We start from the raw sequence: 22,108 nt of genomic DNA, 5'->3' as shown, positions 1-22,108 counted from the left end.
TGGAAGAACCGATTACAAATGACGAACAATTCTATGACAATCTATTTTTTTAATACGAAAATCATTGTTTCTTTTCTAAGGACAATATATTTATTGACAATAGTTAGGTGCCACATTGATAATTAGTTAATTATAATTCGTACAATTTTTTAAAATAGTTATTATTTTTTATTTATTTACTTTTTTAAGCCTTATATGGGGAGGCTATAGTAAAAAAAGAAATAATGGGGATCAATCAATATGAGATAAATCATGTGATATATTTACTTTACAAGAAACAAATAAACAAAAAAATTATTCAATCAAATTTATGAAAAGTACAATTCATAGAGTACAATTAAGTGATTTTCGGATAAATTTGTAATGACTCTCTTTCAAAATATCCAAAGCTAATCTTAAATGTTTAAGATCTTCTCTAGTAACTTCAAATTTACTAACGTTTTTAATTTCATCGGAAACATTCAACAAATCACCTTGATAACTATTTAAAATTTGACTCATTTTATCTAAATTACCATTAGTATTATTAAAATGATTTAATATGTGATTAACGATCTCAAGTTCCCTTTTGGCTTTAATTATATCAACTAAATATTTTGAATCACATTCTCCATTTTTAATAAATTCTTCGGCTCCTTTTATTCCATCTTCAAAATTACTTTCATTATTATTTATATTATCTACTATATCAAATATAGAATTTCGTCCATTATCCACTAATTTTTTAAATTCTTTGATCTTTTTTATCATTATATTTAATCTTTCATCAAAATATTTTGAATTATTCTCATTTTGTAAATAAATCAAAATTTTCGAATCTACCCGATTTAAAATATTTCCAATCTCTTCATCAAGTGTTTCATATATTTTAGATCCTTCGCTATAAAATTCTATGAATGAATTACCAGCTATGGTTATTGTATTTTCAATTTTACGTAATTCTATTGATATTTGACATCCATGAAGTTCAAATGCTGGACTTCTTTGAATCATATTCGCTACTTTACGAAATGCAATAGAATGTTCCATAATTGTATTTGCGGCTAAAACAAAAATAAAATTAATTATAATAAATAAATAAATAAATATATATATATATATATATATATTTTCACATGAAAGCTTACCTGGAAGTGATAATTTATTAATTTCTTCAAAAGCATCATTTGTTGTAGTAGAAAATTTTTGAAATAAAGATACATTATTTTTTACATATACCTAAAAGAAAAAATATATATGTTATTCATGTATTTTTTTTAGAAAAATAAATTCTTTATAAACTTACAAAATAAAATATTACAGAGACAATCAAAACTATTACGCTGGTTATTACTCCTTTCATATCGATTGTAAAAATGAAAAAAAGTTTAAAATATTATTTCCTCAAAAATCTGCTTTATTTAAAACTAAAAAGAGAAAAAGAAGAGGAACCGTGAACTGTTGTACAATTTTAAAAAATCAAAAGAAATTTCATCAAAAAATCTGTCCGATTTAAAGATAAAGAGAAAAAGAAGAGGAACTGTGAACTGTTGCACAACTTTAAAAAATCAACATAAAAATCTCATTAAATAATCAAAAAATCCACGATTTAAAAACAAAAAGAGAAAAGGACGAACTGTCGCACAACTTTTTATTTAACTAATTATAGCTTTATTATATACATATATCAGTAATTTAATGACGTCACTACATTATACATGTACAACGTCTACAAATCTATCCTTTAAATTATTATCAATAAATTTTAAAGATTCAAGACCTTCTTTAGTAAATTCAACTATACCATCATATCTATCATCAAGTTCATCATAAATATCTGTTAATTTATTTTCATAATCCTTTAAAATTTTTTCCATCTTATCTAAATTACTATAATTTTCACGTAAATGATTTAAAATATTATTAATACCGCCAAGTTCTTTTTTAATTCCTACAATATCTTCATCATCATCTATATTAAAAGTAATGACTTTTTTTAACTCATCAGAAATATAATTTACTGTATCATTTCCATCATTTTCTGCTCTTTGTATAGAATTATAAGTTTGTCGAACTAATATTCTAAATTCTTTGATTTTTTTTATTAACACATTTAATCTTTCTTTAAAATATCTAGCATCACCTTTTCGTATATTATTTGGATTTAATCGATAAATCATCGCTTTGATTTCAATATCAAATGATTTATATACTGTTGAACCTTTACTATACATTTTTTGTATTAAATGACCTGATTCCCTGATACGTTCTCCAAATTCACGTAATCTTTTTTCCATTTGAGCTCCATGAGATTTAAATATTGGATTTCTCTGAATCTTATTTGCCATTATACGACATGTTACTGTATGTTCTATCATGGCCGTATATTTAGCTATAATGATAATTTGATTAATATTATAACACGAAAATGAATTTAATTGAATGAATGAATTTTATTTTTTTTTTTACTTGGAAGTTCAATATTGTTAATTTCTTCGAAAATATCGTTCGTTACATGAGAAAATTGCATTAAAAAAAAAGTTGGTGGTCTTGCACGTAGAAATACCTAATTTTTTTTAAAGGACTTTTTTATTAAAGGACTTAAAAAAAAACTTTTGTAAATATTTTATATTCTATTACTTACAAACCAAATTATTATTGAGAAAAATAAAACAAATGCACTTGTTAACGTTAATCCTTTCATATTTAATATTGTAAAAAATTTATTTTATTTTTTTTTAAAAAAAAAAGAAATTTTTAGGTACAAAGTAAAAAAAGAAAAATTGATTTATGAATCAGAAGTCTGCAGTATAGCTTTTAACCGCAGTTTAATTACGTCACTATACAGCAAAGCTATTTAAACTATTTAAGCTATTATAAGCTTTATTAAGCTATTAACAAGTAATTAGAGATTTTTGGATAAATTTACGATGACTGTCCTTCACCCTAACAATAGCATTTTGTAAATGGACAAGATCTTCATTCTTAACTTCAAATATACCATCTTCATCATCATCTTCTCTATTATTATTATCAAGTTCCTTAGACATATCTGATAAATTATCTTCGTAAGCCATTAAAAGTTTCCTCATTTTATCTAATTTATCCGCAATATTATTTAAACGATCTAAAAAATTATTAATAATAATAATTTCTTTAATAGCAAAATCTTTATCAATTGTATGTCCTAAATAATCTAATTCAGTAGTAATAAAATTTTCTGCTTCTCTCATTCCATCATGAATATAACCTGCAGTAATATCTCTAGTTTTTTCCACTTCTTGTATAAAATTTTGAGCTTCTTCTATTGATTGTTTAAATTCTTTAATTTTTATTATTATAAAATTAATTTTTTCTTTAAAATATTCCGTTTTACCCTTTTTTTGATATTTAAACCGTTTTATCATTTCTTCAATTTTTTCATCAAATGTTTCATATACTCTTGATCCTTTACTATACATTTTTTGTATTAAAAGATTTGCTACTAATATTTCTTCTTTAAATTTACGTAATCCTGTTGCTATTTGACATCCATGAAATTCAAATGCTGGACTCCTTTGAATCATACTTGCTATTTTACGACAATCTAATCCATTTGATCCTCCTACTGTTGTATTTGCTGTTAACTTTTTAACATCATCAAACATATCAATTGTTGTATCCGAAAGTTTTTTAATAGGTGCAGTTTTTGGTTTTGATTTTACATTATTATTAGGAGAAATCTATTTTTTTTTTTTTTGAAAAAGAAATAGAAATAGAATTATAATAATTATTTAATTAATGTCATTAAAACATACTATTTTTTTTTTTACTTACGGTCCAATTCATTAAAGTCATCGAGAAAATTAAAATAAATATTGATATTGCGATCCATAATTTAATACCACGATTCTGAAATTTTCGAGGTAAATTATTTTTAATTTGACAAATTATTTCGATTATTTCGTTTAGTTGCATCTTAAAAAAAATACATATGTTTACAGTTCATTTACGTGATTGTATTATATATAAATAATTGTTTAGTGTTACACGTATTTAGTTAATTTATCTTTAAGTAAATCCGTACTAACCAAAAAGAACAATTAATGAATTTTCACACTGTGGCGCAAATCGAATGTATTCGTGTCATATAACACGGTAAGTGTTTATATGAAAAAAGACGATTTATTCAAAAAAAAACTTTACAGTTAAAAGAAATATAAACATAACCCTCTCAACCTCGATATTTCCTCAACCCCCATTCACCAAAATAAAAAAAAACCAAAAAGAAGAAAAAAAAGAAAGATAAATTCAATTACAAATGATTAATTAGAAAGATGATTAAATTTTAAATGACTAGCTTTTAAAGTTTCGACGGCAATCTTTAAATGCTTAATATCTTCTTTGTTAACTTCAAATATACCTTCTTCTTCATCTTTACCAAAAGTACCAAGTTCAGCTTCAACATTTAACAATTTATCTTCATAACTACTTAAGATTTTTCTTATTTTATCTAGATGAACTGCAGTACTATCCAAATGACCTAAAAGATCTGTAATAAATTGAAGTTCTTTTTTAGCTCTACTAAGTTCAGCAGTTTTCTGTGAATCTTCATTGTTATTGCTAATATATTTTTCTGCTTCCCTTAATCCATCAATAATATATCCTTCGGTATCATGTCTAGTTTCTTCCGCATTTACTATCGAACTCTGAGTCATTTCAACATGTTGTCTAAAATCTTTAATTTTGTTTATTAACTTACTTAATTTATTTCTAAAATATTTGGCGTCACCTTTCTTTGGGGTTTGTTTTAATCGATTTATCATCGCTTCAATATCTGTATCAAATGTTTTGTATACTGTTGAACCTTTATTATACATGTTTTGTAAATGTCTTCCTGCTAAATTTATTTTTTCTCCAAAATTACGAAGACCTGTCGCAATTTGATTTCCATGATCTTTAAAAGCTGGAGAATTTTGAACCATATTTGCAGCATTTCGACTTGTTACTGTATGTTGTGTTAACATACTTGAAGCTGTAAAATGAGTATATGTGAATCAATGAATGCAATCAATATGTTTTCACCTTGAAAAAATACAAAATGGTTGCCAGATTTAAGGTATGTAAAAATACCTGGAAGATCGACGCTATTAATCTCCTCAAAAGTAGTTGTTGTCGTATCAACAAAATCTCGAATAAAAGCAGAAGGCGGTTGTTCAGGAATTAACTATTTCAATTATATACATATTATATGTACCTTAAAAAAATATACCCATAATATAAAAGAAAAACTCAAAATTTATAATAAACTTACAAAGTAGTATAATAACATCGTTAAAACGGTGAAGGTTACCCCAATTTTAGTTTTGCGAGATAATTGAGGACATTTATCTCTTATTAAATTTAAATAATATATTAAATTATTTATAATATTGGAATCATTATTGTTTGAAGATGAAGAAGTTTGATCCGTTGACTCTTGACGAGGTATATTTTTTCTTTCACGAATTTCTTGTTCCTCTTTAGTTGCATGAATATAACGATAAGTAGGTTTTCTACGACCTTCGTCCTCAGCGTATTCGGTAAGCTAAATAATATTTTTATAATAATGTTAAAATAATAAATGACGATAATAATAATTTTTTATCAGATATTTTTTAATAAACTAACCTTTCTATTAATCATTTTAATTTTTTTTAAAAAAAAATTTTTGGGAGAATGAAGGAATAATAACTTTCATCTGCAAATGTTATAAACATTCACAAGTCTAACTAAATCCAGAAATCAATGACATTTGTTATACGAGTTTTTTTCCGGATTGTGATATCTCAAATCAAATTTTGTGTGATAATCTAAAACTCACTTACGCGTCTGTGGGAAATTTAAAGAACTAGGATATTTATATTAACATACTGACGTAATATTAGGAAAGTACAGATTTTAAGTGCTATTAATGAGCGCATTTGGAAATAACTTGATATTAACTTACGAAGCTAAAGGTAACGTTTCCTGACTGGTTAATTAATTATTTGTAATTAACTTCGAAAAATCGATAATTAAATTGAAAATTTCAAAATTTAATTTTGGCAGCATACAATTTCTTCTTTTAATTTTGTGCATACACACTTTCACGCGTTGAATATGTCAAGTCTGAAGATCTTTCCAGAAGGCCAGGCATTCGCTTGCTTATTTTATTGTTAATAATTAAAAATGCTAATCATTCTTTTAAATTTTAATAGCCATTCATTTGGATTTCCATATGATAGGAGCAATTGATGAGGCCATTTTCTAGTGATTTCTAAAAGAGAGCAACTGTTTTTATAATAGAACCATCTGGAGAATTTATCAATTGTAAAATATCATATACTTACTTCGTATATACGATGTTAGTTTTTCTATATCATGAACACTCAATTTTTATGACTTATAATATCTCAACTTACACATGATATTTGTGATGATGATAATTCATTAGTTGAAGATGATATTGATAATGAGATGGATGATACAGTAGAGAGAGGGATAGAAACGTATTAGAGATAAATTTAGAAAAAAACAAGAAATAAATTTTGTAGCGATGTAAATAACTTTAAAACTTTCGCATATATTCAATTTTTATTTTTACTATATTTGTATTATTATGATTCTAACATCATTGGTGTGAAAATAAAGGTAAGAAACTCTTTCAGAATTATTATTAATTGTGAACTTTGAATTTAAATTGCTAAGATGATTGTTACTTTATTATATTCAGATAAGAATCAGAATGGGTCAATTAGATTTCCAAAATTCTTCGATGATTATCTTTTCTAAATGCTTGTTTTCAAAGTGATTGTTACATGCTCATTATTCCATTTATTTCGGCAGGTTATTTCATTGATTGAAATATTATTTATTCTTTTAAAAATATCGAGATTGTTAACAATAAAAAATATTTAATTAATTTATGTAGTCTCTCAGATTATAAACTAAGAAATGTTGAATTATTTTTCTAAAGTTTTGGCTACTATTATTCTATCATTCTGTGTTGTACTTGATAACCCAAGGCGGTTTACTTTTACCGGTTTATTATAGTAAGATTTATTTTACAATTATAAAGTATCATTGCATACTCTGATTGAAATGTAAAAATACAAAGACGTACATTAAAAGGATTTTTCTGTGCGCTAGCGTGCGTGCATAAAAAAGAAAATTTTGTTATGATTAGCAGATTGAATAACCTCTAACTAGTTAAGGGTTTCTCAATTAATGCACACTAAATAGGCAATCTGCAAAGGGCCGATGTAAATCAAAGATCTTTCTGTCGATTAGAAAAAGGTGCAACATTCAATAACGACATTTTAATTCCATGCTTTAGCCTTTGAATTTACTTATTAAAAAGACTATCGTTTTTTTCCTCATCAATTATGTACTTTGTTTATGTTAAATTCTAATTACAAATGCCATGCATCACTGAATCACATATACAATTGTATTAAAACTAGAGCTTAATTTTATAGTAATATACAAACATCTCTTATGGGAAGAATTCTTTCGAACAATACCAATTCAGAATAGTATTCTTAATTCTATAGTACACAAATACATTATTAAAAAAATTCGAGTAATTTTGTTATTCAAAATAAGCATATTTATTTAAGAAATATATATATTTAATATCACAATATCAGTATAAATGAATACTTAATCAGTATTAGCAAGCCTATTAAAGATATGATTGCGAACTTTTGTATTCTCAACAGCAAGTATTAAATGTTTGATATCAGGTTTAAGAATTCTAGTTTTGCCTTCAAGTTCATCTAGTTCATCTGAAACACCCATTAATTTACCTTCATGATCATTTAAAATTTCTCTCAACTTTTCTAAATGACCAACATTAATATATAATTTAGATAAAGTATTATCAACATTCTCAAGTTCTTTCTTAACTTTACTGATATCAGATGAATATTTTTCATTCTTATTATATTTTTCAGCATCTTTTAATCCATTTGTTATATCATCATCCATCTTGTTTCTAATTTTCCTTACATCAAGTATAGAATTATGACTTTTTTCAACCAATAACCTAACGTCTTTAATTTTTTTCGTTAGTTTATCTAATCTATCGCGAATATATTTTGCATCATCTTGTCGTATATGATTTGAATTCAGTCTTTGCAATATCGCATCAATTTCTGATTCAAATGATGATCGTAATGTTGAACCTTTACTATACATATATTGTAATAATTGACGTGATTTATATATTGAATCCCCTATCTGGAATAATCCTTTTGCTATTTGGCTACCATAAGACTTAAACGATGCACTTCTTTCAGCCATAATTGCTGCTTTACGGCATTCTACTGTATAGTCCGATATTGTATTTATGTCTATACCATTAAGATAGATTAATAATTATGAAATAAATATTAAACGAGAAATTAATTTTTTTAAAATTACCTGGAAGTTCAACACTATTAATTTCCTCAAAAATATTATTGGTTATATCAGCAATATTTCGAAGAGAAGAGGGCTTATTACTAAGTCTCTATTTATAAAAAAAAAAGAATTATTATTGTAAGACACTGTTCAAGATACCATATATAAACAAAAGGTTTAATAACTTGTAACTCACGTTAACGTCGTAAACAAAGTAAAGTAAAGCGAAAACCACAAATAAATAAAAAATATATTTAAAAATTTCAAGAAAAGAAATGGATGGAGTGTCGGTTCTAACGTTGGAATTTTTTAATGAGATATTATTTTCGGAAGGTGATGATAATTCTTGTTGATGTTGGTTGGGTCGTCGTCTTTCGCGAATTTGTTGATCGACAAATTGAACTTCATTCTAAAAAAATTTTAATAAAAAATAAAGTTATTGATATCGAATTCATTATTATGAGCAAAATTTTGCAAATTTTTATAGTTAACAAACCTTTTTAGGTTCAATATACAAAAAATTTTTATTTTGGATTCAAAATTAATTTTTTAATGTTGTTAAAATCAAATGAACTTAACAAATATTTGCGTACGTACCAGATTATAATCAGACACATTAAATGATTTAGATTCATTAACATCGGTGATGGGGAGCTGAATTTCTTCTTCTATCGTTTTATGATCTTCCTAAAAGTTTGCGATATTCGAACTATAAGTTCTGTCGTTGTTCAATTCCGAAACGACATTTAAACATTTATTAACAAACCTTCCTCTCGGTATATTCGGATTCATTATGCTATTGGTTAAAAATTTTATCTTATTATAAATAAAAAGAATTAATAAAATTGCGCAATATACTAAATATTTACCGAATCATCATCATCATCATCATAATATTCATCATCGGAAGGGCTTTCAACAATTTCATTATTATTAAACTAGAAAAAATTTAGATTATTAAGTTTAATTCTTGTTCAACATCGAAGTAATTCTTTAATACTCATCAACAAACCTTCTTAACTGAAGATTTATTTTCATTATTCTGTTTTTGAACCAAATTTTTAACGTTATTGTAAATCAAAGGAATTAATAAATGATATAGCATGCACTAAATTTTTTACCATATTAATATCATCATCGTTAGGCTTATGTTTAGATGGATCTTCTATAATAGACTCTGAGAAATTCTAAGAAATTAAAAAATAGAACTGTTCTTAAGCTGAATTTCGAAGTTATATTTGTTATTCTCTAATTGAGATTCAGATTCATTCAAATATCTTTGTTTTAGTAATAAGAATTGATTAATTGTTGCAACATACATCATGTTCTTTTATAAAACTATATTCAACATCGTTAACATCGTTGGTTTCATGCTTAGAAAGATCTTCAATAGAATCAGCGGGCTGTTGGGTTCAGCATAATAATTAGAATTGTAAATTTAATTCTTGATATTGCTACTCTTTAACAAACCTTAACCATTTCATATTCCTAAGAGTTTTGTTTTTCCAAATTTTCAACAGTCAAAAGAATCAATAGTCATGTCATACATAATATAAATAAATAATTAGAATCGTAAATCTTTAATTTTGAAGTGATGTTTTAACAAACCTCATCTTGGATTTCTGATTCACTCATGATTGCATTCTAATAGTCGTCAAAAATTTTAATATTGGAATTAATAAATGTTATGACAGATATTAAAAATATTTACCGAACTAATATCATCTTCGCTGTTAGAAGAATCTTTATTAGTGTCTGAGGGCTGAATGGATTCTTCCTAAAACATTAATATTTAGAATTGTAAGTTTTGTTCTTGTGTGATTTCAAAGTGATATTTAATGCCACACTATACTTTAAATACTTACCAAGCTATCATTTAAATATTCATTCGAAGTGGTTTGATTTTGCTTATTATCATATAATTTATTCGAAATGGGTGAAGCGGTTGGAGAATTGATTTTTTCATTGTCATTTGAAATGGATGAAGCGGTTGGAGAATTATTTTTATCGTCATTCGAAATGGGTGAAATAGTTTGAGAGTTGGTTTTTTTATCGTCAATCGAAATGGGTGAAATGGTTGGAGAATTGGTTTTTTTGTCGTCGTTCGAAATGGGTGAAATGGGTTGAGAGATTTGTTTTACATCATTTGAAATATTTGTAGAACTGGTTTGTTTGTCATCATTAAAAATATTTGGTGAGCTGCTTTGTTTATCTTCATTGAAAATATTTGAAGAACTGCTTTGTTTGTCTTCAATGAAAATATTTGGAGAACTGCTTTGTTTATCATTATCGTCATTCGAAATATTTGGTGAACTGCTTTTTTTATCTTCATTGAAGATATTTGGAGAACTGCTTTGTTTATCATTATCGTCATTCGAAATATTTGAAGAAATGGTTCGTTTATCATCATTAAAAATATTTGGTGAACTGCTTTGTTTGTCATCATTGCTTTGTTTATCATTATCATCATTCGAAATGACTGAAGAATTTTGTTTATCGTCAGATGAATCATTCAAAGTGTTTGAAGAGCTGTTTTGCTTATCGTTATTTGGTTCATTTGAACTGGTCAAGATTTCTGGAGAACTGTTATTTAATGTTGTTGAAGGGTTGAATTGTCTATCTTCATTCGAAATGATCGAAATGTTTGGAGAACTGGTTTGTTTATCGTCATTAGAAATAGCCGAAAAGTTTGAAGAATTTTGTTCGTTGTCAATTAATTCATTCAAAGCATTGGGAGGTTTTGTTTGATTATCCACGTTACTTGTTATTTCCTCGTTTTCCTGTATAAATTAAATATTCGTAAGAAAAAAAAAAATTGTAATTTTAATATCAAAACTTATTCTTTTAAAATCTATATTTACCAAATTAATATCTAATTTATTAGGTGTAGAAACATTATCGTGTTCTTTATCACTAACTGGTATAGTGGATTCAGTTTTTATTTCTTGATTCTAAATAAGAAAGAAATTAAATTTAATATTTTCTTGATTTGTCAATTATTTTGGAACTAAAAGCTTTTTTAAAACCTTCTTTTCGTTAACATTTTCATCAAAATCTTGTTGAGATTCAGTCATTTATAATTATTATTTTTGAAAAAAAAAAATAAAACGTAAAAAAGAAATTCAAAATTCAAAAATTTTATTTTAGAATCGCAAAATCCGCAGAGTTCATTTTAAACTTTTTTCAGATTGACTAGTTGTTATGTCACAACTCACAATCTAACCAAATATGGAATCAAAAAGAAAAAAAGACCCAAGTTTTTCCGGACAATTACTCTCACGGACCATCAATTCTATATAAACTTTAAAATATTCATTATATATGTTGTTAAATCAGAAATTAATGAACTAACTTATTTTGTTCCGAATATTACGTAGAATTTCGAAAATTTGTGACCGCATTAAATTATAAAGTTTACAACATTATGAAATTCCATGGTAAAAAACCAGTAACAATAATCATAATCATCATTGATCTATAAATAATTTCATTAACATATGATCAGAAAAAAATATACAACATATTTAAGAAATTTAAATTTGTTAATTAGAAACTAAAGCTTTCTTATGAAATTTATATAGACTGGATTTTGAATTTTCAACAGCATATTTTAAATATCTGAGATCTGATTTCGTAACTTCAAAGAAATCATAAGTTCCACCAACTTTATCAAGTTCGGCAGAAATATCCATTAATTTATCTTCATAATCCATCATATCTAAATGAACAGCAGTTTTGTGTAAGTGATTTAAAATATTATTAACAGTCCAAAGTTCTTTTTTGGCTTTAGAAATATCAACCGAACGACAATGATTGTTATTAGCAATAAAATTTTCAGCTTCTCTCAATCCATCAAAAATATAACCCTCAGTATCGTGTCTAATATTTTCTGCGTTATGTATAGAGGTATGAGTTTGTTGAACTAATTTTCTAAATTCTTTAATTTTTGTTATTAATACATTTATTCTTTCTTTAAAATAACTTGCTTCACCTCGTCGTATGTAATTTGAATTTAATCGATTCATCATCGCTTCGATTTCCATATCAAAAGATTTATATACTGATGAACCTTTACTATACATTTTTTGTAATAAATGACCCGCTTCCATTATTTTTTCTCCAAATTTACGTAATCCTTTTGCAATTTGAGAACCATGAGACTTAAATGCTGGACTTCCTTGAATCATGTTTGCTGCTCTACGACATGCAACAGTATGTTTCATTATTGAACTTGCGGCTATATCACATTAAGCGAAATTATGTATAACTATATATTCACGAAAAAAATCTTTTTATTTGAATAATTTTTTTTTTACCTGGAAGATCAACATTATCAATTTTTTTAAAAATATCATTTGTCGTATCAGCAAAATTTTGGAAAAAAGAGGAAGGTTTACTAGGAATCTATTTTTATAAAAAGATTCATTAGATTTTTAAATTAATTAAACGTAAAAACATACTTATAAACTTACCGCATAGAAAATTGCTGCAATCAAAACAAACGTACACATTATCCCAATTACAACACGTTCAACGGGTTGTTGAGAAAGATGACGTTTAAGCCGATAAAAAATATCAATTTTAACAGGAACTATCATTTAAAGATGTTGGATGATTTTGATCAATCTGTTGAAAAGTACATTAATGTTTAAAAAGTTACTTATTATTATCTCTGCGCGTTGATATATTTACAACTTTACTAACAAAAGTCTATACAAACCTCTCCGTCAAATTCAGCCATGATTTTTTTTTATTATGAACGGTTGATGAGCAAAAAAAAATTTAAAACTGATTCGATCGTAGAAACAATTTTTTTTCAGGATGATTGATTCTTTTTAAAACTGCCAAATTCATGCTAAATACGGATCATACGGGAAGCATATATAATTTCTCATCAAAATTTTGATTCTCACGAGTATTCTCAAACGAATCGTATGCAGTTTAACGCATCTTAATTATATAATTATATAAGAAAACTACTGGCATAACGAACTGCTTAACAATAATTGGCGTTGCTACTTTATAAACAAATATACGTAAGATTCATAATCGCTTCTGTTACTTATTATAAGAATGACCATATACAAATTAGCCAAAATCATATTTAAGATTATATAAAAATTATGATAATCGGATAGATAATCTCGAATTGTTTATTTATATTTTTTCTGTTCACGACTTTGAAGTCTTTGGATAATAACTATATATGGTCTAAATTTATCAATTAAAAAGAACGAAAAACTCATGAATTCGAAAATGATCAAATGAAAAATAATCGCTCCAATTATACTATGATAAATAAAAAATTACGAGATTTCCCGACGAATTAAACTGATTAACGATATTTTCTTTAAGTCTTGTCTTACTTATTCTTTTTTGTATGTAAGTCTTTGTATTTATTCTATTTAATTTTGCTTAATTCTAATAAACCGTTTACTTCTTTTTTGAATTATGAATATTACGGATAGATATTTAAAATATAATCAAATAATTTAGCTTTGTTGATGAAATTCCAGGTATACATAAATAATTAAAGATTATTACTAAACTATAGATTTGGATCAAATATAGAGTGTCACATCATCATGATGCTAATATGGAGGAAAGAAGTTCAGCATTTAAGTCACATTCTACTCAAATATCGAAGTTCTTTGATGATGAATTTAATTTAATTAAAAATCGTCTTTTTAGACTCACCTTATAGAAATAGTGATGCAAGATATTTTTTTGAGGAAATTTAAATTAAATTTCAACAATTTAAACAATTGATTGAACAAACGATTCTTTTGTAGATTCTTTTGAGTATAATGGATATATGGTTGAAGCTTATATTATTGATGGATTAAGAGATGCACAAAAATTTGATTATAGATATCCCTTAGATAATACAATTGAATCAACCAATTGCTAGCGAAGAAATCAAATTAATTAATAATATTGGATAAAGTGAAAAAATTTACTGGCTTGTGATTTAAGTATTAAGGATTTGAAATTCTACACAAGATATAAAATACCTTGAATATTCTGTTAAATATCTATGAATCGATACATTATAAAATAATATTAGAAATTGTCTATTATGATTATGAGAGGATATGATGATACTTGTAGATGTAACTAAGTTATTTTGGATAAATTTACTTTGAAAAGTATTATCTAGTCAACCAGGAAAATGTATAGATTGAGGGATATATCATTAAAATAATTAAAATAATATTCTTTTATTTGTTCATGTTTTCTATATTTTCTTTATTTTCTTTTTTATTTTTAAAAACTACTTCAGAAGTGATGGCTTTTATATCTTTAAATTTCTTTCTCTTCTCACTTTTTGTTAGTTTGGGCAATCCAAATTGATCAACAAGTGTTTTATCATAAATTTTAGTAATATTTTGTTCATAAGGATTTTCTTCATCAGGAAAAACATATAATCTACTTAATCGATTTTCTCTTAATTTATTTTTTGGTAACATTCCTGAAACTGCTTTTCTGATAATCTAGATAAAATAATATTTTTAAACTAAGTAAAGAAATAGGAAATTTACTTTTAATAGATTAAAAGTGTAGAGTATACCTCATCAGGTTTCTTTTCTTGTAAATCTTTATATACAATTTCTTTTAAACCTCCAGGATATCCGGTATGATGTCTATATAGTTTTTGTTCAGCTTTTTTGCCAGTTACTATTACTTCTTTTGCATTAATAACAACAACATAGTCTCCACAATCAGCTATTTAAAAAACAAAATTTTAATTAAAAAAAAAAAATTTATCACGTCTTATAATATAAAGAATTATAATAATTACATGCAGGATCGTAAATGGGTTTATGTTTTCCCATTAAAGTGGTTGCAATACGCGTGGCCATACGACCTAATATTCTTTGTCTTGCATCAACTAAATGCCATACTCTAGCATAAGCTAATGCTGTCTGTAAAAACGAGTTATATCCAGGTTAATTAAACTAAGATATTATATATTTGAACAATATATATAATTAATAAAAATGTGGTACATTTCCAATGGCTTGAGACATTCGTTTTAAAGAAATGAAATTTTTATAATTTATACCTGATCAAAATTTTACCATATGAGGATATACAAAATATACAATCGTCCTATTGGCTATTGATTATGAGATTATCAGATAACTTTTTGTATATTGTAATCTTGATTCTTATCTTTTTGCCCAACAGAATTAAAAATGGTAGCGACTTTAGCTCTTTCACCAAACGACATAACCACTAAATTAGTTTATAATTATTTAGACTCAATTAATGTATCACTTCAAGAGTCTAGCGCTGAGGTATTGTTTTCTCGTATTCACCAAATCCTTTTTAAAATTATTAACAAATATTTTTTAATTCAGAATTCAACCTTAACTCTCGAAGACGGTAAAATACTTACAGGAACTACTTCCGTAGTTAATGGTTTGACCGAAACTTTTATTACTGGTTTAGCAGCAAAAAATGAAACTAACGCGGCTGAGGTAAGATATTTATATGACAGTTTATAAAGTGAATCGAAGTGATTTATATATGATAATAAATAGGTTCAAAAGTGGTTGAAATTAACTGAAGAAGCCGATAAAAATCCATCTAAAGTGGCAAAGGTAATTTTGAATGTTCTTTATTTATTTTGATTTAATCTGATTAATTTATTACTTTATTGTATTTTTAGGAATTAAATGAACATCTAACCACTCGCACTTATATTGTTGAAAATTATTTAACTGTGGCAGATTTAGTTGCATTTGCTAGAATTTATAATTCTGTAGTAAGTATTTTAAACAACAATAACGTTAATTTATAAAATATTAAACATTTCTATTTTATAGGAAAAATTATCTTCAAATGAACGATTTGAATTACCAAATTTAACGCGTTGGTTTGATTTTATTCAAAACACTGCAGCTTCCAAATCAGGCCCTAAAAGTGGTTTGAATACTGTGAAGATTGATTTGGAAGCACCAAAAGTATAATATTTTTAATTTATGAAATTTTAATTTAAATGTAAATAACAATTTATTAATATTATCTTCTTGATATAGGTTGAAAAGAAAGTTGAACCTAAAAAATCCAAGGTAGATAAGACAACAAAGGATCAATCAAAAGGGAATGAAGTAACTGAAGGTAAAAAGGCAGACAAGAAAGCTGCTAAAAAAGCTGATAAGAAAGAGAAGGAGACATCAACAGCAACATCATCAATTATTTCACCTTCTCTACTGGATCTTCGCGTTGGACATATTGTCAAAGTTGATAAGCATCCTGATGCAGATTCATTATATGTTGAACAAATCGATGTTGGTGAAGCTGAACCGAGGACTGTGGTTAGTGGTCTAGTTAATCATATTCCGTTGGATCAAATGCAGGTTAGTTTATTTACTTTTCTGAACGTTTTAATTTTTTGAGCGAATTATTGAGTAATTTTTTTTTGTAAGAATCGAGACGTTGTATTAGTTTGTAATTTGAAACCAGCGTCGTGAGTAATTTATTGTTAAAATATTTTTATAAAATACTTATTTTTCTTTATTATTAACTTCCTCTTAATTTTCTTTAAAAAATTTAGAATGCGTGGAATTAAGTCATATGCTATGGTCCTTGCAGCAACGTCAGCCGAAGGTAAAGTAGAACTTGTTGATCCTCCGCCAGGATCTAAACCAGGTGACAGAGCATATTTTGAGGGATATGAAGGTGGGTAATATTTATGACTTTTTATTTAATTATTTTATCGCTTATTAATTAACATTTCTATTATAGAAGGGACTCCTGAACCCGTATTAAATCCAAAGAAGAAGATATGGGAAACTTTACAACCTGGATTAATAACTACTAATAAGAAAGAAGCATCATGGGTTAATAATGAGGATAAAAGTGTACACTTACTTAGAACTGAAAAGGGTATATGTACTGTACCAACTGTTATTAATGCTACTATTAAATAGACTATTGATTATTTAATTTAGTATTATTTAAAAAAGCAGTAAAAAAATTAATGTTAGAATGTTACACACTAAATATGAATATGTTTGTTTAATTGTTATTACATGCTTTTAAACTAATAAATATATATCCTAATAGTGTAATGGCGTTATATAGAAGGATTTAATTTATGTTATTATTTTATCAATATATTTTAAACCAAAAAATACTATTAATTTATTTAATTTATAATGATACATAATATTTCTTTTTTACACTAATATAAAAATTAATAAATAAATCAATAAATAATTATATATTTTCATCCAAATAATTTATCATAAGTGAATAAATTAATTTACTCAACAGTATATTGAGCAATAAAACTAAATTGGGTCGGGCTAGTGTGATAAGTTAAACCCCATTTGCCCTTTTGATCAATACAAGTTTCAATTGCATAAGTATAACTATCTTTTTCATTTGTAACTTTTTGAATTGAAACTTTTTGAAGATCTCTTGCAGACTTTTCTGGTAAGAATAATGCCAATGAAGGTAATTCTGATTCGGGCAAATCAAATATTGTAACCTCAAATTTAACATTATCATTATAATTTAATTTTGCATGAATAGGATTATGGATTGTAAAACTAAATGGTACACTATAAGTATCTACAAATGGTGCATAATTTTTTCCAGATCCTGTATTTTTAAGTTTAAAACTAGATACCATTGGTCCCTAAAAAAAAAAAAATAAAAAATAAATATTATTATTATTATTATTTTATTATTGTTAGATTAAAAGATTTTAAAATAATACTTACACTATTACCCTCCAACATAACAAAAATGTTAAATTCTCCCTCACCCTTGCTTGGACAAGTACATGATAATTTGAATTTTCTGCCACCTCTTGGTCCAGGTGTAATAAGCCTTTGAATCATTACTGGTATATCTTCGTTATGACCTTCCCATTCAAGAGTAGCATGTAAAGGTTTGCTCTCATCCGGATGAACTCTTTCAATTTCAAATTCAACTTTATCATCTGATATTTCAATTCCGGTACCGATATGTTTAACAAAGTTTAATCCAGAAGTAAAAAATTGTGGTTTAACATATGGCATATCAAGAAATTCTTCTTTAGTAAGTTTTGGTTCAACATATTGATGATCTGGTTTTTCTGGATAATGACTATAAATGAATTGAGTTGGAGAACAAAGAAAATAAAATGGTTCAAAACGTCTTTCAAAGTCCATTCCATTAAGATATCCAGCTCCCCATGTGCTATCAACCAAGAGAAATTCTCCTTTGTAAAGTACACCATTCCAAGCATGATCAAATTGTCGACTATCAATGTTACAACCAGGTTTAAAGCCAGCACCTTTGAAAATAATTAAATAGTCACGTGTTATAAATAATACGATATGTTTAAACGTATATTTTAAAGATTTATTTACCTTTAGATTTTCCACTTATTCTCCAAACTTTTAAACCAGCATCACTGGTCAATTTATCAAATAATCCAGCATATCCATCACATACTGCTTTACGAGTTTTCAAAACATCTTCTGGACCACAATGTTTAATGTTGCCTCCAAAAAATGCATCGGTATCGTAACGTATGTTTTCAGTAATCCAAGTAAAAATGCAACGTAATTTATCTAATTCTTCATTCCAAGGTTTAGTAAGGTATTTAGATAATCGGTCAGTATTTTCAGCTTCCTTCGCTGGAGTTTCTCTGGCGTACTTATCGACTTTAGAAAAATCGTGATCTGATAAAAAAAAAAAATAATTTAAATTTTTGAATCGAAATTACACGTGATTTCATAGGAAACTTACCAGTTAGATCAAGATGCTTTTCGAATTCATCAGCAACTACAATAGGACAACATCGACTATCAAAACAGTAAAGAATATTTAATATATAAAAAAATTACAAATTAAATAACAACAAATAAACAAATACAAACCTAGCAGGATCACTTCTTTCGCCCTGGTAACCTACAATACTTTCATGACCCATTTCCGGTTCATCGGGATCACGTTCTTCGGTTTTTTTATTGGGTTTCTTTGCGAGTTTTTCGACTGGTTTTGTTATTAATTTTGCTATTGGTTTTTCTACTGGTTTTTCAACATCGCATTCTACGGGCGTTGTTTCTTCATGCTCGTGCACTTCATATTCGAGTACTTCAACGGGTTCGTCGTTTGTAAGAGGTTTGGTAATTACTTCAGCGGGTTCATCGTTTGTAGTAGTTTTAGTAATTACTTCAACAGGTACACCTATTACCAATTAATAAAGTTAATAAGAATTATGAGATAATTTATTTTTTTTTAAAAAAAAAAATTGATAAATTAATTAATTAAATAATTCCGTACCATTTTCATAACGTGTTGTAGTAGTGGTAGTGGAAGTATAAGACGATGCTATTGTGTCACCGTCACCGCTAAAGCGTTTCATGGCTTTATTGAAGAGACTTTTCATTTTTAGTTTTTTTCTTAATTAAAATGTAAAAAAAATTTTTTAGTTTTTTCGTTTTTTCTTAATTAAATGTAAAAAAAATTGTATTTTTTGCTTCAAAAAACGAGGAATTTCGCGACGCTTTATATATTGAAATTTTATCATTTTTTTTTTACTGATGGGGATAACGTTGTTTTTTTTTCGCACGCCAAATTTGTTCTACAACAAGAGCAAAACCCGGGCTGAAGACGGTTCGCCTATTCCTTGCATCAATACAAATTTAATTAGGAATACAAAAAACCCGATCCACTGGTGTCACAAAAAGTTTGTTCTTTGGTGATCTGTAACCTTATTTCTGGTAGAATAACAAATAATATACAAATATGGCTAACAAGTAAAATACTTTAAAATAACGTTTGTAAGACATTTCTACAAACTCGTTTACATTAAATTTACCCAAAAAGGTATCCAGGTTCTCTGATATTCGTATAAACCCTTTTATAGCGTTATAAAATCAATAAGCCTAATAAAAGATAAGTACGATGCGGATAGTAATTTAATTTCTTATGCAGTCTTTTTAATGGTTGAATCCTTATAATGATTATTGTTTCCTGGTAAAAAATTTTTTTACCAGAAAGAAAATCAAATATCTGCTAAGATATGCATCTCAGACTGGCTAAGTAGCAAAAACATATTTTAATTATTACGTTTGTTTTATTAATATGGCGATAATGTAATTTTTTAATAATTATAATAAATACAATTTGGGTTAGATATCAGCCAAACCAATAATTGGCGAAGAGACAACTTACAATAATAATAAAATGCACATTATGCAGTCTCTAATCATACTGAAATATGGATATTATCGATTAATTGGTCTTTATCCTTTGAGACAGCTACGCCTTCTAAAACACGTAGTAACCCAACATTTTTAACAAATTCTAATTCTTCCTCACTCTTTACCAAAAGCATCCCCGCAAATCCAAGGGAATTAACAGAAATTTGCCCATATTTCTCGCCACGTCTTGGCACTATCATCATCCAAGTGTGAGTCATCAAAAAATTGTATGAAAAAGGATCAGTCAATGATGAAGCGCGAAATCCCTCGGCCATAGTGTTTACCAATGAAAGATAATTTTCAGTCAAATATTGACTAACAGTCTCTTTATAATTATGGCCATGATGTCCGCTCAATTGTTGAGGATCTAGTAGAGTCACATAATGAACGTAAGGCAATTCTGAAAAATTAAAAATTTCACCTACGTAATTAAAATACAAATTTAGTTAATAAATCATAACCTTAATATTATTAAATTTTGAATAATATTTTTACCTGGCACTTTATTCTGATATTTGTAAATAATAGCGTTAATTGGAGGACTAAAACGGACATTACTCGGTAAGGGAATAACTTGCATATGTTTATGTGGCTGACTTATATCATGATTTGTAAAAATTCGTTAATTTTGAGCACTTAATAAACAAAAAATTGAAGACTTCTTTCTTCTATATCAATACCTTGAACCAGAAAGGCTACCACAATTATAGAAAGCAATCGTACTTTGACTCTTGGTTTGCATCATGCAATACCACATAGTAGCAAGATCTTCTTGATTAAGAAGATTCGATTGTTCTTCATATTCTAGTCAAAATTCCCATTCATGATTATAATATAATAATAATTATTTCATGAGAATCTGAAAATCTAGAAATTTGTAAATACCTTTGGTAACAACCAAGACATGATTAGGAACTACGCAAAATTTATTCAATAAAATAACGTGGTTCTCAAATTCCTGTACAAAGAGTTCTTGATTATATGGTGCGAATGGATCAGCCTTATGTTTTAATGGGCTTTCTTCCGTTTGCTCAGCTGTAGGTTTTTTTGCTAAACTAGGAGCAAAACGTATTTCAAACTGTAACCTTTGAGTAACTAGAAATTAATTTATAATTTCACTATAAGCTTATTAGAAATACCTCAATATCATTCTCTGTTATATTAGCAATAGTGCTTTCTACAAAATATAGCTCTCCGCGTCTAAACGCTCGTTCGTAGGTTTCGGTAACTTTGTTCTCAAAATTGGTTTGCATTTCAATAATTTCTGTTCGTAAAGAAACCCTGATGAGTCAAATTTACAAGCTAGTACTCTCTAATACTTGCATATCGTAGTTCCTTTCGTTCCTTTCGTTCCTTTCGTTCCTTTCGTTCCTTTCTCAGTATATGAATGCTACACTGATATTTTAATAAATTTATTACTAAAGATTTTTTTTCGAAAAATTATCAAATGTCACACCAGATCACAATTTTTTTTCATTGCATATCATTAGATCACCATATAAAAGATGTATTTT

At 26.7% G+C, this 22,108-nt stretch overlaps 11 protein-coding genes across 13 annotated transcripts; 2 read left to right on the top strand and 9 right to left on the bottom strand.

The window, feature by feature from the left end:
• Positions 1–186: 186 nt before the first annotated feature.
• On the bottom strand, positions 187–1,535 carry OCT59_022568 (uncharacterized protein). Its single transcript, XM_025316136.2, has 3 exons — positions 1,286–1,535; positions 1,128–1,218; positions 187–1,043 (listed from the first exon to the last, which is right to left on the bottom strand). Exons 1-3 carry the CDS (start codon positions 1,340–1,342, stop codon positions 325–327), a joined length of 867 nt encoding a protein of 288 aa, XP_025181245.2. The 5' UTR covers positions 1,343–1,535; the 3' UTR covers positions 187–324.
• A 101-nt stretch (positions 1,536–1,636) lies between these two features.
• On the bottom strand, positions 1,637–2,744 carry OCT59_022567 (uncharacterized protein). Its single transcript, XM_025316137.2, has 3 exons — positions 2,624–2,744; positions 2,449–2,545; positions 1,637–2,371 (listed from the first exon to the last, which is right to left on the bottom strand). The coding sequence occupies exons 1-3, from the start codon at positions 2,681–2,683 to the stop codon at positions 1,692–1,694; spliced, it is 837 nt and encodes a 278-aa protein (XP_025181246.2). The 5' UTR covers positions 2,684–2,744; the 3' UTR covers positions 1,637–1,691.
• On the bottom strand, positions 2,686–3,960 carry OCT59_022566 (uncharacterized protein). The gene is made up of 2 exons (XM_025316138.2): positions 3,796–3,960; positions 2,686–3,701 (listed from the first exon to the last, which is right to left on the bottom strand). The coding sequence occupies exons 1-2, from the start codon at positions 3,934–3,936 to the stop codon at positions 2,874–2,876; spliced, it is 969 nt and encodes a 322-aa protein (XP_025181247.1). The 5' UTR covers positions 3,937–3,960; the 3' UTR covers positions 2,686–2,873.
• Positions 3,961–4,100: 140 nt separating this feature from the next.
• OCT59_022565 (uncharacterized protein) lies at positions 4,101–5,678 on the bottom strand. The gene is made up of 4 exons (XM_025310551.2): positions 5,629–5,678; positions 5,273–5,545; positions 5,092–5,185; positions 4,101–4,993 (listed from the first exon to the last, which is right to left on the bottom strand). The coding sequence occupies exons 1-4, from the start codon at positions 5,641–5,643 to the stop codon at positions 4,284–4,286; spliced, it is 1,092 nt and encodes a 363-aa protein (XP_025181248.1). The 5' UTR covers positions 5,644–5,678; the 3' UTR covers positions 4,101–4,283.
• Positions 5,679–6,099: 421 nt separating this feature from the next.
• Positions 6,100–6,905, top strand: OCT59_022564 (uncharacterized protein; the record flags this gene model as incomplete). Its single annotated transcript, XM_066144855.1, has 4 exons — positions 6,100–6,127; positions 6,198–6,249; positions 6,534–6,630; positions 6,713–6,905. 4 exons carry the CDS (start codon positions 6,100–6,102, stop codon positions 6,788–6,790), a joined length of 255 nt encoding a protein of 84 aa, XP_066006278.1. The 3' UTR covers positions 6,791–6,905.
• Positions 6,906–7,574: 669 nt separating this feature from the next.
• On the bottom strand, positions 7,575–11,550 carry OCT59_022563 (uncharacterized protein). The gene is made up of 15 exons (XM_066144854.1): positions 11,409–11,550; positions 11,244–11,333; positions 10,248–11,162; positions 10,094–10,159; positions 9,991–10,026; positions 9,853–9,870; positions 9,702–9,785; positions 9,504–9,569; positions 9,395–9,424; positions 9,252–9,320; positions 9,149–9,178; positions 8,980–9,069; positions 8,579–8,791; positions 8,404–8,491; positions 7,575–8,333 (listed from the first exon to the last, which is right to left on the bottom strand). The coding sequence occupies exons 1-15, from the start codon at positions 11,454–11,456 to the stop codon at positions 7,642–7,644; spliced, it is 2,535 nt and encodes an 844-aa protein (XP_066006277.1). The 5' UTR covers positions 11,457–11,550; the 3' UTR covers positions 7,575–7,641.
• Positions 11,551–11,683: 133 nt separating this feature from the next.
• OCT59_022562 (uncharacterized protein) lies at positions 11,684–13,181 on the bottom strand. The gene is made up of 4 exons (XM_066144853.1): positions 13,103–13,181; positions 12,855–13,008; positions 12,699–12,786; positions 11,684–12,619 (listed from the first exon to the last, which is right to left on the bottom strand). The coding sequence occupies exons 2-4, from the start codon at positions 12,978–12,980 to the stop codon at positions 11,925–11,927; spliced, it is 909 nt and encodes a 302-aa protein (XP_066006276.1). The 5' UTR covers positions 12,981–13,008; positions 13,103–13,181; the 3' UTR covers positions 11,684–11,924.
• A 1,393-nt stretch (positions 13,182–14,574) lies between these two features.
• On the bottom strand, positions 14,575–15,444 carry OCT59_022561. Of its 2 annotated transcripts, XM_025325415.2 has the most exons (4): positions 15,393–15,444; positions 15,185–15,308; positions 14,954–15,108; positions 14,575–14,876 (listed from the first exon to the last, which is right to left on the bottom strand). In XM_025325415.2, exons 1-4 carry the CDS (start codon positions 15,411–15,413, stop codon positions 14,604–14,606), a joined length of 573 nt encoding a protein of 190 aa, XP_025181251.1. In that variant the 5' UTR covers positions 15,414–15,444; the 3' UTR covers positions 14,575–14,603. The 2 variants fall into 2 exon arrangements, with proteins under 2 accessions (XP_025181251.1, XP_066006275.1); XM_066144852.1 differs by lacking the exon at positions 15,393–15,444 and having other exon boundaries at positions 15,185–15,381.
• Positions 15,445–15,549: 105 nt separating this feature from the next.
• On the top strand, positions 15,550–17,519 carry OCT59_022560 (uncharacterized protein). The gene is made up of 9 exons (XM_025316140.2): positions 15,550–15,683; positions 15,747–15,866; positions 15,930–15,989; positions 16,058–16,153; positions 16,215–16,352; positions 16,428–16,748; positions 16,818–16,858; positions 16,946–17,070; positions 17,137–17,519. The coding sequence occupies exons 1-9, from the start codon at positions 15,582–15,584 to the stop codon at positions 17,319–17,321; spliced, it is 1,188 nt and encodes a 395-aa protein (XP_025181252.1). The 5' UTR covers positions 15,550–15,581; the 3' UTR covers positions 17,322–17,519.
• OCT59_022559 (uncharacterized protein) lies at positions 17,495–19,871 on the bottom strand. The gene is made up of 6 exons (XM_025308343.2): positions 19,672–19,871; positions 19,266–19,575; positions 19,135–19,190; positions 18,753–19,067; positions 18,120–18,676; positions 17,495–18,034 (listed from the first exon to the last, which is right to left on the bottom strand). The coding sequence occupies exons 1-6, from the start codon at positions 19,775–19,777 to the stop codon at positions 17,657–17,659; spliced, it is 1,722 nt and encodes a 573-aa protein (XP_025181253.1). The 5' UTR covers positions 19,778–19,871; the 3' UTR covers positions 17,495–17,656.
• Positions 19,872–19,925: 54 nt separating this feature from the next.
• On the bottom strand, positions 19,926–22,066 carry OCT59_022558 (uncharacterized protein). 2 transcript variants are annotated; one of them, XM_066144851.1, is made up of 6 exons: positions 21,734–22,066; positions 21,480–21,649; positions 21,275–21,398; positions 21,090–21,190; positions 20,210–20,961; positions 19,926–20,108 (listed from the first exon to the last, which is right to left on the bottom strand). In XM_066144851.1, the coding sequence occupies exons 1-5, from the start codon at positions 21,742–21,744 to the stop codon at positions 20,600–20,602; spliced, it is 768 nt and encodes a 255-aa protein (XP_066006274.1). In that variant the 5' UTR covers positions 21,745–22,066; the 3' UTR covers positions 19,926–20,108; positions 20,210–20,599. The 2 variants fall into 2 exon arrangements, with proteins under 2 accessions (XP_066006274.1, XP_025181254.1); XM_025316141.2 differs by lacking the exon at positions 19,926–20,108 and having other exon boundaries at positions 20,431–21,015; positions 21,480–21,672.
• Between the last annotated feature and the right edge of the window lie 42 nt (positions 22,067–22,108).

Source organism: Rhizophagus irregularis, chromosome 31, assembly GCF_026210795.1.
Source record: "Rhizophagus irregularis chromosome 31, complete sequence".
In the NCBI taxonomy this organism is placed as follows: Eukaryota; Fungi; Glomeromycota; class Glomeromycetes; order Glomerales; family Glomeraceae; genus Rhizophagus; species Rhizophagus irregularis.
Note: the sequence above shows the minus strand (reverse complement) of the source record. Positions and strands in the feature narration are given on the sequence as shown.